This window comes from Pseudopipra pipra, chromosome 3, assembly GCF_036250125.1.
Source record: "Pseudopipra pipra isolate bDixPip1 chromosome 3, bDixPip1.hap1, whole genome shotgun sequence".
In the NCBI taxonomy this organism is placed as follows: domain Eukaryota; kingdom Metazoa; phylum Chordata; class Aves; order Passeriformes; family Pipridae; genus Pseudopipra; species Pseudopipra pipra.
The window spans coordinates 40,944,245-40,960,904 of record NC_087551.1 but is presented as its reverse complement, the minus strand read 5'-3'; the positions used below and the strand labels follow the sequence as shown (position 1 = coordinate 40,960,904).

The window sequence follows — 16,660 nt, the reverse complement described above, 5'->3', positions numbered from 1 at the left end:
AACCAGGTCAAGCTCTAGTAATAGAAAAATAAAGAATAGGAGCTGTTTTAAATACAATTCTGTGGACTAAATCCTGTTCCTCTCCAATGCAGACAGGGAGTTTGGCAGGACTGCTCACCTTTTTGAACATTTGTTGAACAATCCAGCCTACCTTGTACACACCAGATTGCCAGACTGTAACTCCAAGCACAGAACCTGCATTAGCTCTCCGAGTACCAGGACAAGAGATGTACCATTCCCCAAGCTCTAAGAGTGCACGTCCCATCAATTGTATTAAGAAGAATCAATGTTGCAGAGCCCTTCAAAGGAGCCCTTCAGAAAGGAAATTCGTGTATATCCCCCTTCTCGCTCCTGGCCTCACTTTGAAGAAGATCTAGAAGAACTTCTCTTCCCATTTTCTGTGCTTTTAGTAATTTAAAGTACTAAATGAGATTATTTAAAAGGTTCCTCAGTGGGTAAAATGGGTGAGAAAGAGAGCTTTGAACAGAAAGTAATGAAAGAAAAAATCTTACCACCGATTCTCTCATTTTTTCTGGGAGTGGATCTGCTGATGAATCTTCAAATCGTTGGCGTAGGTAGTGAGGGACATATTTGCATTGAATAAGGGACCTGTTTAAAAAAAAAATCCTAGTTAGGATACTCCTGAACATGCCTAACAGATACAAATATTCCTGGAGGGTAGAAGAGGAAGAACAGCCTCAGATTTCCTTCCTCATGTAGGCATTAGCTATCTTATCTCTGTATAGCCAGAGACTGACAGAAACCAGCTCTACCTGTGATTAGGGTAGAAATTCCTCATCAAAATGTCAAGGAGTCTCAGCAGCCCAATCAATGTGTCTCAGTCACGTAAGCAGAGAGGGTTCTGTTCCATTTATACCTTTTATTAATGTTTCAGCTAATTTGAAACTGAAATGAGAGCCTTTTAGACCCACGTTAAAAAGGCCAAGGAAACTATTTCTGTACAAACTGTATATTAATCCTCTCTTCAAGATTTATGTGCTACCTCCTCCTTCATCTTGAAGTTTATGCCACAGGCCATCCCTTAAATACTGTTTCCAGTTTCCTTAACCTCCTTTAAATAAGTTCAGAGCTGTTTAAAAAAAAATCTTAAATCTCTTCTTTTTAAGGATTGTACATTTTTATGATTGCACAATAAACATTTGATGCTGATGTACACATATTCTTAATTTTAAGATTTTTAACCATTTTAGCTGTTGAAGATTTCATGAAGAATGTTATAAAATTAGTAGCTAGATTTACAAGTTAAAATGGATTTGATTGTTTAAGATTACTTCCTTAAAAAAAAGTTTAAAGGAAGACAAGTTTCTCTTTCATTAAAGAAGTTAATGAATTGGTGTGTCCTTCCTGGGGAATGGGAGAAAAGAATACATTTAAATTATCTCAAAATTGAAAGAGTTCTCAATTCCATGCTGATTTGCAATTTACCTGTGAATATTTTACTCCAAAGCAAAGAAATATCCCTAATACAGCACACAGCTTCATCTCCTTTCGTACCCAAGTTCCACACTGCAATAGTCAATGAACTGTTGATCCAGTTCACAAAGTTCACACCTGATCCAGATCTACTTGACATCAGTGCCAGACACAGTAGGCTTTGGGTAAAGTTAATGGCAATAGATGCAAGCAATTCTTGTTGCTTTATCACACCAAAACCTAGTAATGTATAAATATCAGATTCCCTGAATCTTTGGTAAAGAAAGAATTTCTCAACTCTTCAGTAAGACTTACTGGGATTCCAATTTCCTACTATTGCTCCATATCCTTTCCTTCCTCATCAGTGTTGTTCTCCTTTTCCCAAGTTTCTCTACTCAAATAAAATACTGAATGCCCTAAAAAGCCCTCCACTTCCCCTTCCTTTCTCCTGCATTACAGAATTGTGCATCCTACTGCACTGACTACAAATGCCTATTGCACTGACTATATGCCTACTACAAATTTTCATGCACTCAGAGAGCCTCAGAAATCACAGGTAGTCACAGAATCACAAAATATTCTGAGTTGGAAGGGACCCACACGGATCACTAAGTCCAACTCACCTCAAGACACATACAACACACCTCATGAATCAGAGAGAATCTGTGGGTTTCCTCATAGGTCCTCTGCACTGTTCTAGGATAAAACCAAGCTGTCTGTGAAGCAGAGTTCCAGATGGCACGGTGATACTGGCTGCACAAAACCCACTTGCTTGCTTAACCTCACAGCCACATGTGTAGTCGTGCAGCTGCTTGTGGACCACCACAGCCCTCCTAACAGCCATATATCGCACTTTCCTCATAGGAAAACTTGCATCAACTTGCATCTGCTGCCCCTGAGCTGTGGATCTATGGGCCTCCCTTTCTCTCACATCATCTCAGCCCACAGATCACAGTGTTGGGACTTCTCCCCTGGACCTCCCTTATTTGCAATGTCAGCTCTTAACACACACTTCCTTTCCTCAGTTCCTCTAGCAGACTGCGTCAGAGCAAAAAAGGAAGGAGTGAATCTCACACAGAGAGCCATAGTAATCCTCAGCAAGAGCTGGAATTCAGCCGTCTGCCCAGCACATCAAATGTCCCTTCTCTTGGCCACAGTGCTACTCAATGCACATTCTGCAAACCCAGTAGCCTGAGCACCCCCTCAACTAAATCACTGTCTTCCAACCTGGCAAGCACACAATTTCCCAGAGGGGGAAATCTGCTTCAGAGAATTTGGATAGTTCTGTTTAAAGAGCACCAGCCTTACTGGTGCTCTGACGGCAGCACTTAATTTATTTACAGAACTGATACCAACCATGCAGATGTGGCAAGGAATTTCACCTCACCACAGTACTTTGAGGAGGCAATCCCTGTGGTTCTGAAACCCAGGCATCACTCTGGTTGTGTGCTGTACAGAGTAATCAATGAATAACATTTATTGATGGCAACTTACATCAGTACAGATGGGTCACTGCTTTGCCTGCTGAGGTGATAAGAAAGTGCAACTAGCAGACCACAGAAAGCAGAGAACAGCGCTGGAATGTGTTGTGCATCCCAGGGTTCCTGAAGAGAATGAGAGAAAATAAACTATTTTTAAGTTAGGAATGCAGAACTTGAAAAAAAAATAATTAAGTAGGCTAAGTCACACACACAACATTAAATGCACGCCATCTAAATTTGTACAACATCTACCAGGGACTGAAAATCCTTTTTCATATCAAAGTTTATTATTGTGAATAAAACCCTGCAATTAAAGGCATGTTTTGTGCTCATATTATGCAACTCCTCTATAATCAGCAATTAGCTAGGAAGCCATATGAAAGGCAGGTTTTCTTTCCTCTTTAATGAAGCACTAGAGGAAAATTCTCATTAAAATGAGATCTGAGTGAAATCAGCTGCACTGTACTTATCTAAACGCTACATTTATAATGCAGTTACTTGACCTGTAGCCAGATTGCACGCAACAAATGACAATATCACCTAGATCACGCAGTGGGGTAGAGTTTTGGCACCTTTAACATCTTTCTGCTGCTTTGCACATTACATCCAGGCCCCATCTGGATGCTAACACAGTGAGAGGGAGAGCACTTGCCACTGTACCTGACATTTCCGAGTGGGAAAAGAAGAGACAACTGACACACTTGCCAGCACACTCTGGACACAACCAAGATGAGAAAATCTCTCTGAGTGACTTAAACAGCTAGAAATTGGCTAGAAATAACAAGAGAAAGAATATGAAGCTTAAGGAATATTTATCAAGATTACCTTCATCTGTGAAGTCCTCAGCTACAAATTCAGGATCCTAAGACATACTTGTGAGTCCTAGCTGTAAGGAACACAATTTTTGTCTGTGAAAGACAGAGACACTTGGTGGATCAAATCCATAGCCATTTCACCTATTAAATGTGTTCCGAGCCTCCACACAACTTCTACCTGATCATCAGATGTGAGCTCAGCAGATCCTGACATCAGAGCTCTTTCTGGGTAGGTTTTGAGAAACTATGCTTAGAAGATCAGTGAAATTTTAGGCTAGTACAAAAACAATGCATCTTCTGCACCATATCTCTTGCTTTAAAAACTTCACAATTAGTACAGGACCAATATTTTCAGAGGATAAAGTAGGTTTATTAGTCTTATTTTGCCCAGTGATATGCATGATTTCTTAGCAAAGCTGACTCACATTAAGAAATACTCAATTTCTTTCAGGCACAAGAATCACCTTCCCCTCATCATAATACTGAACATCACAAAGATTAAAGACAGAACCATCTAGTTCTACTAAACAATCCTACCCAAAACAGTCATTATAAACAAAAGAGAGATTTACACGGTATTATTGAAAGAATCCAGCACCATCTATTTGACAACTTTACCATCCAATCCCACCTTTCATGTCACTGTTCCCAGTTTGGGGGCCAAATACATTTTGGTCAAATTTGGGCCAAATACTTTTCCCATGCTTAGTCTCTCATCAGAAATTCATATTCTTCAAAACACTGAAGAAAATTAACTGCAGCCAAAATATTCTGACAATGGCTGAATCACAGCCTAGCCAAACATCCATTGCATTTCCAGGGCAACACAACTGTGTACAGTTCTATCCAGCAGCTTCTAGTGCATGACTGCTTCTCTTCGCTGCAACTTCTTTTGAAAGCAAAATACTATGAAGTACCAAGCAATATTTCAGGTATTGAAATATATCAGTAGCTAGTTCGAAAAATCATTCTGCCCTCTTTCTACTGTAAAACTGTACATGGCTGAATCTCCATATTAATATCTTCGCAACTCTTTATTTCCACATTTTCTGCATATTATCCACAGCTTCTGCATTTGGCTGTGCTCCAATTCTGAACTGTCATTGTCCCCTCAAAACTCAGACATCAGGGAGTCAGGAAGGCAGGTAGGACAGGCATAATATTTGCTATGTGCCTAGAGAGCACCATTTTCCAGAAAAAAGCTACACAAGGTTGTACAAAAGATGAGAATGAACAAAGATGCCATTTCTCTGATATCGATGTGATGTACCCTGCTCCATTTTGTCATTTTCCTCCCCCTCTAATGACACCTGGTAGTTTTAAATTAAAAAGATGAAAAAAACAATACAGCTGATAATTGGACAATTATTCTTCTCAGTGGGAAAACAGGAATGACGGGTTTTAGCCTTGGAAGCTGGTATTATCTGTCATACTAGACAGGGAGTTTGACTTCCTAGTTTACCATATTGAGTTGAGGTGACATGTAGTGCTTTCATATACAGTTTTGACTTCAATGCAGACACTCACGTAGTCATTTTTAAAAAAAAAAAGAAACAGAGTTACAGGGTTAAGGATGAAAGTGATGAATTACAACAGACCTAGTGGTGGGGGTGTTCCATTCCAACCACAGAATCACCTAATCCCAAAACCATCCACTAAAAAGGAAGATAAAGGTGTCTTTGAACTTATGAGCTTTTTACCACTGCTAGAGGTGGGACGGCAAATGTATTTTCAAAAAGTGGTGATAGTAGTTTTCTGTCCTACGTTATTTATCCTTTTCACTTTTTTCTTCCCTTAAAAAAAATGCATGTAGCACACTTATCTTTCAGAGATATTCTCAAATCATATGTTCTACTCCAGAGACAAAAAGTGCTCTGAATGGAGTACCATTTGTGCTAAGTAGAAATTCTTGTTACCTTTTTTTTATTTCAGAGTATTCCTCTCAACTTGACAAGGACTTTTCAGACTGATGCAGTGTTAGCATCATTGAAGGTGAAGGTGTTGGCATAGTGGCTGACATTTTAAATCTGGAGACAAACTCCAGTTGTTCTTTACGCACCTCATTTTCCACTCTCTCATGATTTCATCATTATTCATAGAGATATAGAACAGTTTGGGTTGGAATGGACCTTTAAAAGTCACCCAGTCCAAACCCCACACAATTCAATCTTTCTTTGGTCTTTCTCCTTACCTTCACACCCCACCATGGATCTGTGCTACTGTTCATATATCAAGCAATAAGCAGGATGTGTTGACAATCAGCCATTCCACACATGTGACAGTAAAGTGAAAGAAATATTATCATCCTATTTCTGAACATCTAAAACACTGGCTTTCTGAAAGAGATGGTAAAAGGAAACCCTCCTCACCCCCAAGGGTATGAGAATATAGTAAGAACTTGTTCTCCACAAGGTTAACTGTAAGTTTAACACTATATTGCCATGGATACTCATTTTCAGTGAACACTAACAACCAAAAAATGTGAATTAATGAGCCTTGTTTTACACTGGTTAGAGACAAATTCTACAAAGAGATGCCCACCAGCCATATCTTCCCATCATCCATGGAAAACAAAACATTACTTTCCTAGATGATCTCCAAAAACTTGAGAAGTGACAAGCTACCAGAATACAGACATCAATGCCCCTTCCGAGCAACATTGTCTCTGTTCCTCTGCACTCCCAGCTGCTATCTTGGACTGTATTTCCACTGCTGAAATTTAAACTTCATTAGGATGAGACTGACACAAGGGTGTCTATGTGCATGCACACACGCCACCTTACACAACAACAGAGTCCCAGACTGTGAGCAGGATTCCTTGGCTGAAAAGTAAGATGAGCAACAGCTTCAGGCAGGAGGAATGGATACTCATGTTTCACATAATGGTGAGTTTATCCTAAAGAAGTGGTGCAGATTTCTACATTCCTATAGAGTGACGCACAGTAAGAGCCACCCTGGGCCATGTCGGATTCTCCAGGCATAATTTATTTTTTCTGTTATATCTGGAAAATAAGTCCCTATTATGCACTGAAAATGAAGACCATAACTATTGAAGTTACGTCTACAGTGCAAGGCTGCAAGACTATGGCTGCAAACATCATTTACTGAAGTGTGGGGTATCTGGCAATACTCTCCAAAATTAACACCCCTAATAGCTCTTGTTTGAACCTCAGGGGTCTCTAAATTGTAAAGAACATAAAATTGATGAGCCCTGCCTTCAAAACCTCTGGAATTGGAGACAAAGAAAAAAAAAACCAAAAAAACTGGAGATAAAGAAAAAAACAAAACCCCAAAAGAACTGGAAGTATTTTATGCAGTAAAAACAAAGCTGCCTAGTAATACTATACTTCCATTTTTGGTCACTTAGACATCCAGGAATTCTGTCTATACACATGAGCCCGTTCAGTGCTGTTTAGAAATTTATTTGGGCAGTCTTAGCAGATTGAGGGAGACATATGCTTGCAATTCTTTCCCACTATAAAACCCGAAGACAAATATTTCAAAATTATTAGGACGCAGATGCAGACTGCATCATTGAAAATAGGAATCAAGAAGCACTGTTATTCTGATTAATGAGTTTAAAACTCATTAAACAAACCAAACTACATCAGTGTGAGCTGAGAACAGTTTAAAATCCACACATGATTTTTAGTAACTGTTCACTGAAGTGATAAATAAGCTACCAGAAAATACTGTCTTCAGGTATGAGGTAATGGAAACTATTTAACTTACATTTTAAAATATATACAGTTACTGGAAAAAGCAACTGTGCCACATATGAACACATTCACATCAGTTTAATTTTTCTGACCCCCAAGTTGAAAAATCTGATTTTTTGCCAGGCAGATTAATATAAACTGCAAGTTCCTTAAAAAAAAATCCTGTATGACAAGTAATTAACTGGTTTTGGATAAGTTTCAAAATCAAGCCAACTGATTTGAACAGAAGGCAGAAGACAAAGACTGATTGATTCCAGAAACATTCAAGGATGTGCTCTTCTGCCCCACAGCAAAACACTGGAACACTGGAATGCTAAAGACTGATACCAGAATGGCTAAATTCCAGATTGAATATTTGTGGAAAAAGTGGGAGGGTATACCTGATTTTTTTTTTTTAAATATCTCTTAAATATTTCTGCACAGACCACAAAACAGATGGAGTAGGAGACAAAAATCAGCATACCATGCAATTCTAGTCAAGTGAAAAAGATAGCACAGAAGCTCCCATGTCTCCAATCTGACAGATGTAGCATCAGAAAATAAAAACACCTTCTCCGGGAAAAAGAGAAAATCCTTTTGTATATCAAAGCTAAGGTAGCTATTAGAGCTGCCAATTTCTTTTCAAGATTACAGGACCAAAGACGAAATCAGAAATAAAGCCAGGCTGAAGGTAATTTTAAACTAAACTCAGTTACACAATAGCTTCAAAAAAGTAGTGAGCTGAAAAATTGCTGCTATTAGCTGCAAGAATCTAAGGAATGACCAGAAGAGCTTAAAAACTATGCTTATGATTTAGAGCTTTGTATTACACAAAATTAAATGGAAGTTCATGGAGGACTTGGAGAAAACTTGAATAAGGAGTGATGATATCATTAAACAGAGACCTGGGAGACAAAGAAATCTCAAAGCAAGCAGGAGAAACTCAGGTCTTTGTACTTCAGAAGTTAAGACATTTATCTACCTGCTTGTCTGAAATCAGGTTCACAGTATTGTTGTACTTAAGGCTGGATAAGCAGTTGGTATCTTAGCACTCATGATAGGGATGTGTCATGGGATAATGTGTATGACAAGATGCTTCATGGCACCTGAAAGTTGCAGCCAAACCACCTTTACATCGCTGGGATAATATGACTGTAAAACAAAAATCTATCCATGTGACTTCACATCATCACCAGAGGGAACAACTTCTGCTCACCAGCTAGGTCAGACAGAGACTTGTAAACCTGCTTCACTCACAATACAGTGTCCTGTTCATCAGTCCTCAATGCTTCAAACACACATACAGAGATCAGTTTTTTTGTGTTCAGGATTTTTCTGGAGAAATTATCTGTTATAATTTTAGATACAATACTCTGTACTTCCTACTGTGAACAAGTTTGGGCTTTCTTTTTTTAATTTGACAGCTTTGCAGAAAAAGAAAACTGATCATCCCAATAGTAGCACCACCAGAGGAGGTCCTGATAAGCTGCAGACCCACAGCTCCTCCACACAAATATCAAGCAAAGGCAAAGCTGCTGAGGAGCACTATGAGGAGGGGATCCAATTGCCTGGCCAGAGCAGCTGGGACCCCTTCACTTCCCAGTAACCTCTGAATAACACATTCCTCTTCCTCCTCCAAGTGTCCGAGTTGCACAACTCAAACACAGGTATTATCATATTGTGAAGAGTTTGTGCCTGACCCTGGTAACAGACTGGCCCTTTTTTTAGTTTTGTGTAAAGTGCACATTTGGCCACATAACAAACACCATGGGTCTGTCAGGTGAGCAGTGTGCAGCCACTCCCCAGAACACGTCATATGCTTCTGATCAGGTCCTGTGACGGGACACGACAGCAGCCTGCCATCTGATCCAACCCACACACTCACTGTTCAGACAAGACTGGGGTCTGTCTATCCTCTTGTAGATGGTATGTGAATTTTAGCCATGAGAGAGAAATATTTCTGGTTATGTGATGTCAAATGTGCTGCAAGGTCATTCAGAAAGAGCGGCAAGGCCAGATTAACTTGTCGGGCATGCCAAACTTTGTCTGCAGGTCACAGCATGAACTCTCAACTGAGAACACTGTACAATATTTTTCCTCAGGCAACTTATCTGAACAAAAATCCAGGACAATTATTAAGTTAAACTAATGATACATCTATACCACAGTTGCTTTTTTAAAAAGACTCTCAGCTGGTTTTGTACAACATAATTCAACAGCAAAATCAGTCTGGACAAGGCACAGGATTTCAGCACAGGTCCATTAGTCTCAATTCTCAGAGCTTATATTCACATGCTGAAGGTTACCTGGAGTAACACTGTACACTGTTCTGTGGACATACCCCCAAACAATTCCTACTTCTTAATTTTTCTAAAATTGAAGTTCTAGAGCAAAGAATTAATCGCTGTGAATTTGCTATTCTAAAATAATTTCAAAATCTGAATGCAGCTAAACCAAAACATTGTTTGTATATATATAGTTTATGATCTAAAAATGAACATGAAAAACTTACTTAAAAACACAGATATATTATAAAATAAATGTATTTTATTTTAAAAAAAAAGAAAATCATGTGGTAAGTTATTTATTCTTCTAATGAACTTCTTCAGGAGTGATATTTTTCCTTTTGGAATAGTTAATGTACACAGAGAAAAGCGGCTAGACTATTTCACCCTGCAAGATAATAATTGGAACACAAGAACCAGTTAAGGAGGGAGAGGCTCAAGCTCGATACCACTAGAAAGGTCTTCAGCCTGGGCATTTGATGTGAGCAGTTGTTCATCAATAAAAAGCACAAAACCACTTAGAGATCCATTCTGCTCTGCAATTTATTTCAGGAAATAGAACTCTAGTAGTTACACCTGCTGAGCTATAAGATGTTCTGCCAAGAAACAGAGTTTACATTTGAGGATGCTGCATTTCATCCAAAAAAGAAGCATTACAACCCAGAAATCCTGTGCCAAGTAGAGTCTGTCATGTTTCCCTGCCTTGAAAATTTTTGATTATAATGATTTTTTTTACCTCCATAAATACTGAAAATTGTGCTCTCTTTGTTTTGCCAAACTGACTAAAAGTGAAGAGTAACATAAAAATAAAAAACAGATAACAGCTATAAAATGCAAGCATCTAAGAGATGCTATTTCAAACACTTCAATGAAAGAGACTACAGAATTTGTTCAGTTTTGAGGTAAACTCTGCAATTTCTAATGCACCAAAAATCCAAACTTTCACTGGATTAAGATCAGAAATTGCTGCTCACTATATATCAAAACAGTTATAGTTACTTACAGGGGTATTAGACCACCCTTCATAGTGGTGCCTATTCAGGATCAGATTAAGCCAATTCCTACTCCTCCTCCACCAACCAAAGAATCATTCTCTTGCAACATTACAGACATCAGTTCAAAATAAATAAAAAAATAAATTTCTGGACCTGACTGAAGAACAAAGAGGGTTAACACAAGTGCTTATTTCATAACTTCTGGAAGAAAAAATGTATGAAATTTCAAGCACCCCAGCAGACTGAGATTATGAGCTGAAGCAAGAGGAATCATCTTTACATGCTTTAAATTAACCTCCTCAGAAGCGCCTTCACAAGGACAGTGCCATTAAAATTCAAATTAACTGTAATTTCTGTGTGAACAGAAAGTCTGAACTTAATATTGGTAATTTACAACAAATATCTTGTAAATCTTTCACACTACTCTACAACTTCAGGGTAGCATTAAAAGCATATTTCTAAGCAGTTTGAAGCCTAATCCACATGGAGATTGCTTATCTACAAAGCCACCTGCATACCGTAATTTAAAGTATTATGCTGAGAAAAGAGTATGTAGACTATTTTAAGTAGCTTTTCTATGGTTTACAAAAAAACTTTTTTTGAAGTATCCATCACAGAACTTCGCCACCCTCAACTAGTGAATCACCCTCTGTTAACCTTAGGGAAAAAAAAAAGATCCTTTCCCCAGATATTTGCCTGTTTAACAGTAACTCAACTCCTCCCTTCCATATAGCTATTTCCTTTTTTCTCATTGTTTCTCACTCCCATTATCCATTTTTTCTCATTCTGTTCATCCTTACAGAGCGCCTCATTCTCCATCCCAGCTGCCAGCATCTGAATCATTAATACAGCCAGAAAACAGCAGCAGGAATACCAGCTACTTTAGGAAACTGCACAAGTAGCAGTTAAACTTTACAGCATCACACAGGCTAAGTCAGGTCTAACCAGTATAACTGATATACCCGGTAAGCCAGGTGATAGGAGATTCCCCACATGGGATTACACGACATGTTCAAGGACATTTAATTTCAAGTGTCTTAGCACTGTTCAGTAACTGAGTTGCTGTAATTTATTGTGTATGGACTCAAGCCACCCAGGGGTAAGATGAAATGGTGGTTTAACACATTTTACCTTACTAATGGGAGTGGTTAAGAACACACAGCCAGCTCTTATCACCTGCAAGCGACCATTAAGGCATTATAATTGTCCTTTTTTTAGATTTAAGGCTCCTATTCAAAATTTTAAGTGAAAAATTGTTAAAAGCCATTATAGAAACGCTAATGTTCCATGAAGAATTCCCTTAAAGAAACATGTGATTGCCCCTCTCATTTGTGTAAATTGACAGCCTGGGTGTTGACATGATAAATCCTTGCCTGTTCTAGAACCTCATATTGGGATCTCTGTGTGTGCTATGCATGTGTGCCACCACAATGCATCCTCTGACATGTGCCCTGAAGATGTCAAGAGCAGCTTGGCACATCCTGTTACATCCCTCCATGGACACTGACAGCATCCAGACTGTAATGAAAGACTGTCCCTTACAGGGCAAATTTTATTACAAGTCTAAAAAGTTTAGTACAAGTTCTGGTCTTGCTGTGGTCACTGGGAATTTTATAGCAGACTTGAGGGCAGAGAAAATTTAATTGCCACTTAAAAAAAAAAGAATGCAGAGGACGCAGACATTAACTTAAAAAAAAAAGCTTTAGATTGAATATGGCCCAAAATGCAGCAAAAACCCCCTCAACATTGGGCATCACTGGTAAGGGAACCAAGAACAAGGCAGAAGGTCCTTTGCCAGCATACAGAGCTGTGGCACAGCAGCATCTTGAGCACCATACAGAGTTACTCTCCACATCTGAAGGTCACAACAGAATAAGAGAAGGCAGAGAGACTTAGCTGCTTCTGAGAAAGCAGCTGTCTTACAAGGAAACATTAGAAAGGCTGGGAGTCTCTTAAGAGAAGATGGCTGAGGGGAATACAACTGATGCCTACAAAACTCAAAGGTAGCAGATACAGTGAATGCAGAACAGGTTTTTCCACAAATCCTGCAATACTAGGCATAGAGAAGAGTTGGTGAAATTAACTGATCAGTTTAAAACCAATGAAGGACAGTACTGCTTTGCACTGAGCACAGTGAACATCTGGAATCTGCTGGCACAAAATCGTGGCGACAGACAGGACCAGCACATTCAGGAAGGGACTTGGCAAATCCATAGACAAGTCGACAGACACCAAATGAAATAATCACACTCTCCAACATCCCTAATGTAACAGTTGTGGGTACTGGAGGAATATTAGGGAAAAGAGTGGTAAACTCAGTCATCTGGCTTGGACTAAATTCCTAAATTGCATTTCCTTGCAGATGCAGACACATTACTGGGTTAGATGGCCCACTTGTATGCTCAAGCTGGACATTTAAGCTCTTAGGCACACTATTATGAAGCAACAACAAAAACCTTACTAGGAATTTTGATCAAATTCAGCCTGGCTTCTGCAGGTCAATAGAAGCTGCAGTTTTTTAAGTCAAGGCTGCTATTTGTCCTTGTAGAGAAAATTCAGTGGATCATTTCAGACTGATACATGTAAGAGGCAAACAGTCACAGGTATTAGACACACATTTACTTCAGAATTTCTACTACACTTTCAGTCTATTTCAGTATAGCTAACAGGTGGAACCTGAAGCATGGCTTGCAAAGCTTATCTTGATAAACAACGGCAATGTCAGACCAAACAATGCTGGTCTCCCTAGATTATATGAATTTTCAGCTTGAAATTTTGAATTTTTACAGTGTTGCTGTTTTGGCTTACCTTCACTGCACTGAAGCAGAAAGCATATAGGACAATCAGAACAACAAAGCTTCGGGAAATGCTGTATAGTGCAGATACGAACCCAGCGGCAGCTGAAATACAGAAATTACGTGTTAGTTAATTTCTTCTTAAGTGAGAACATGCAATCAAAAGAAAAAATGAAACAGCTCTTGCATTACTAGAGGTATAGAGATTTAAATCAGATATAAAGCTAGATATTAACACCTTCAATGCCCCAAATAAGCTCACAAAACTGTTTACAGCTAAGACTGAAAGGCCGATGCCACGACACTTCCTGTTTTTTCCATTTTCCTGAGGTCCCATACTATTCCTTGTTGTTACTGAACATTGTTTTGCCAAAATATCAGTATGCCTCTTCATGTTGATACCAAGGAGGAATGCAGTGATCTACAGAACTGGCAGTTTTCTAGTCAAACTCCATGTGAAGTTTTCCTCCTTGTCTTTGCTCCTGAGGCACAGGCTCTGGTATCATGTAAAAGCATCCTAACTTGCTCAGTCAACCATGCTTTGCACCATATCAAGACACATAAACGAATATATAGAGAGAAGGACACCAGAAGATCTCTTGCTATCACCTCCTTCGAGGGCTTCCAGAAGCCAGGTAGGAAAAGCTGTCAGACAGAACCAGGAGTTCTGAAGTCTCAACAATGGAGACATAGGGGCTGCAAAACCATGCTGTAATTAGGGTTCAACATACACTGGAATCATCATTATGACGAGGAACACTTTATATGACACATTATTTCCTGCAGGTCCACTACGGAATTTATAAGACAAAAAGCAAAACATCCCTATCCACTTATGCTAGTTTCAACCAGTTGCCAAAGCCTATGTCTACAATAGCAAGCAGAATGATGCAGCAAGGGTAGGTCTGCGGAATGAGAGGTGCTAAGCACGTCATATCCATGATATACAAGTTTGAGATACCTTACTGAAGACTGTCCCTAGTCTGGTCCCACAGATTGTATGCTCATTAGTGTTCAGAGTGCAACAGATGCACCCTACAGTTTCATCCAAATGGAATCCAGTTTGCATGCTCTGCCATCATTCCATGATGTAAAACATGTGGTAAATGGGAAGAAGGAGGAACTTTGTTTCTAGCCCAAAATAAGATAACAGTGTAGATGGATCTCAGTCATCTCTGTTACTTAAGCCATAGCGAAAAAAAACCAAACACACTACCAGTAAAAAATCCCAATGCATCATCTCTCAAGGGCCTTCTTTACTTTCTGACTGAAATAATATCAAAAAAATCATCATGTATCTTGTCAATATGCCTTACTTTGGAACAATGCAAACTTTGTTTTTATTTTCTAAATGGAGTTATAACAGAAAAAAAAATTCAAAGGTTTTCTTTTTTAATAAATATAGTAAGAGTCACATCAGACATGCCAGGAAAGAGTTCTTTGATATCAACCAAATTCTGCAGCCTATAGCACAATTTCTATTCAAAAAAATAAAAAAAGAAATCTAATCAAGTGGGTCTTATTAGTATTCATCCCACTATCAGATGAATCCTATCAGCTGTTTGAGCTTTAACATGCACTGTGCTTTGAAAAATGCAATAATGTATTCTAATCTAAGGTTATAAGTCCAGAAAGGGATCACTCAGGCTTCAGATTGCTACTCACCAGAACCGCCAAAAAGCAACATATCTATTTGTTCCAAAAGATATATGCAGAAGGTGTTGATTTGAGGGAAAAGTCCAAGGAGAGAAATTGCAGGAAAGCAATATAAAAACACTAAAGGAAAAAAAAAAGTATTTTAGAACACAGTCATACATCTCAATATATGGAAAATAGAGACGCACGCATCTTACCAGAATAAGAAATTGTTGCCATAAATTCTGAAAACTTTTCAAATGAGCATACCTTTACCTTAGCAGCAGTGATTACACTTTCCTTCTCATGTATTCAAAACAATGTTATTTTATACATAAGAAACTAAAGCTCAGGGGTTAACTTTAAGATTTAGTTTGGATAAAAGCAGTGGCAGAGAAAATAGCATTATGTAGCCTCCTTAATGCTTCTCAAATAATTTCAAAGTTATATTTGCTCCTTTTAAAGTACAGAAATTGTAATTTGCAGACTTTGGAACTTCTTCCTTAAATCTGAGATTGTTTACACGCACCTATAACAATTCAATATAAACAAAGAAAAAATACTTTAATGGCTAAGATTCTAAATATCTTGGCTATCACAATATCCTGCCTCTGCCAGAAATCGACAGCAGACACTTACAGCAGCCCATAAAAACGGGACAAATCTATAGTGAAACTTCCCCAGAATATTGCCCCAGCTTCCAGACATATGGACTTTAACTCTGCAGTAGGGAAAGAACACTAAAAGCAGGAAAGAAACTCAGGGGTAAAATCCAGTCTGAAAACATTACATACTCTCTTTCTAAACAGAAATGCTGATTTAAATGGTTGCCTTACAGTCAAGAAAAAGCAGGAGTCATAATTCTGTCTTTTGTTCTGTTCATTTTCATCCACTCCTCCTTCCCATCCCTTTACTCTTAGCTCCACCACAGAAAATGCTAAGCAAGGCTGTCTAACAAAGCATTTAAAAACACACTTGACCCAAGTATTCAATACTGTAAACTTTCAAGGATGCATGCACATGTTTAATCATACCCTTACTGCTTCATTACACTAGTACCAGAATGTTCTGTGTGGTGATGGACAGAGATGTGTGTCAGTCACTCTTTCTTGTAAACAAGTATGTGTTTGTTACTTTTTATATGTTAGGAAGACTGTATCCTATTCATTCTCAGAAAAAGTAAATTAAACAATCACAAGCATGACTTATTCCCCTTCCCCCCAGTCAGATTTTTAAAGGTAACAATAGGATTTATGTTCTTTGCTGAATGCTAATTTCACATTTCCCAGCTCATTTTACTAATGAATCTTGTGCTAAAGGGAAACAATGCACCAAGTTTGATCTGACAGCTTTTATCTTCCTCTTCTTATATACTACTGCTATCTAATATTGTAAATCTTGCTGAGGAAGTCAAGTGCAGGAGACAAAATGACTTGCTCAAGTGTTTTAACACAGACAGCACTCGCTTAAGTATACTCACATTCACAATGCACCCTTCAACACTACTTCCTGCTGCTGGTAC

At 38.6% G+C, this 16,660-nt stretch overlaps 1 protein-coding gene across 1 annotated transcript in view; it reads right to left on the bottom strand.

Annotated features, from left to right (window-relative positions):
- Positions 1–16,660, bottom strand: part of PCNX2 (pecanex 2) — a 155,450-nt gene that overhangs the window by 86,385 nt on the left and 52,405 nt on the right. The window contains exons 14-17 of the mRNA XM_064648813.1: positions 15,169–15,279; positions 13,517–13,608; positions 2,929–3,038; positions 513–609 (exon numbers count right to left, since the gene is read on the bottom strand). Coding sequence (XP_064504883.1) covers positions 513–609; positions 2,929–3,038; positions 13,517–13,608; positions 15,169–15,279 — 410 coding nt within the window. The remainder of the gene's footprint in view (positions 1–512; positions 610–2,928; positions 3,039–13,516; positions 13,609–15,168; positions 15,280–16,660) is intronic.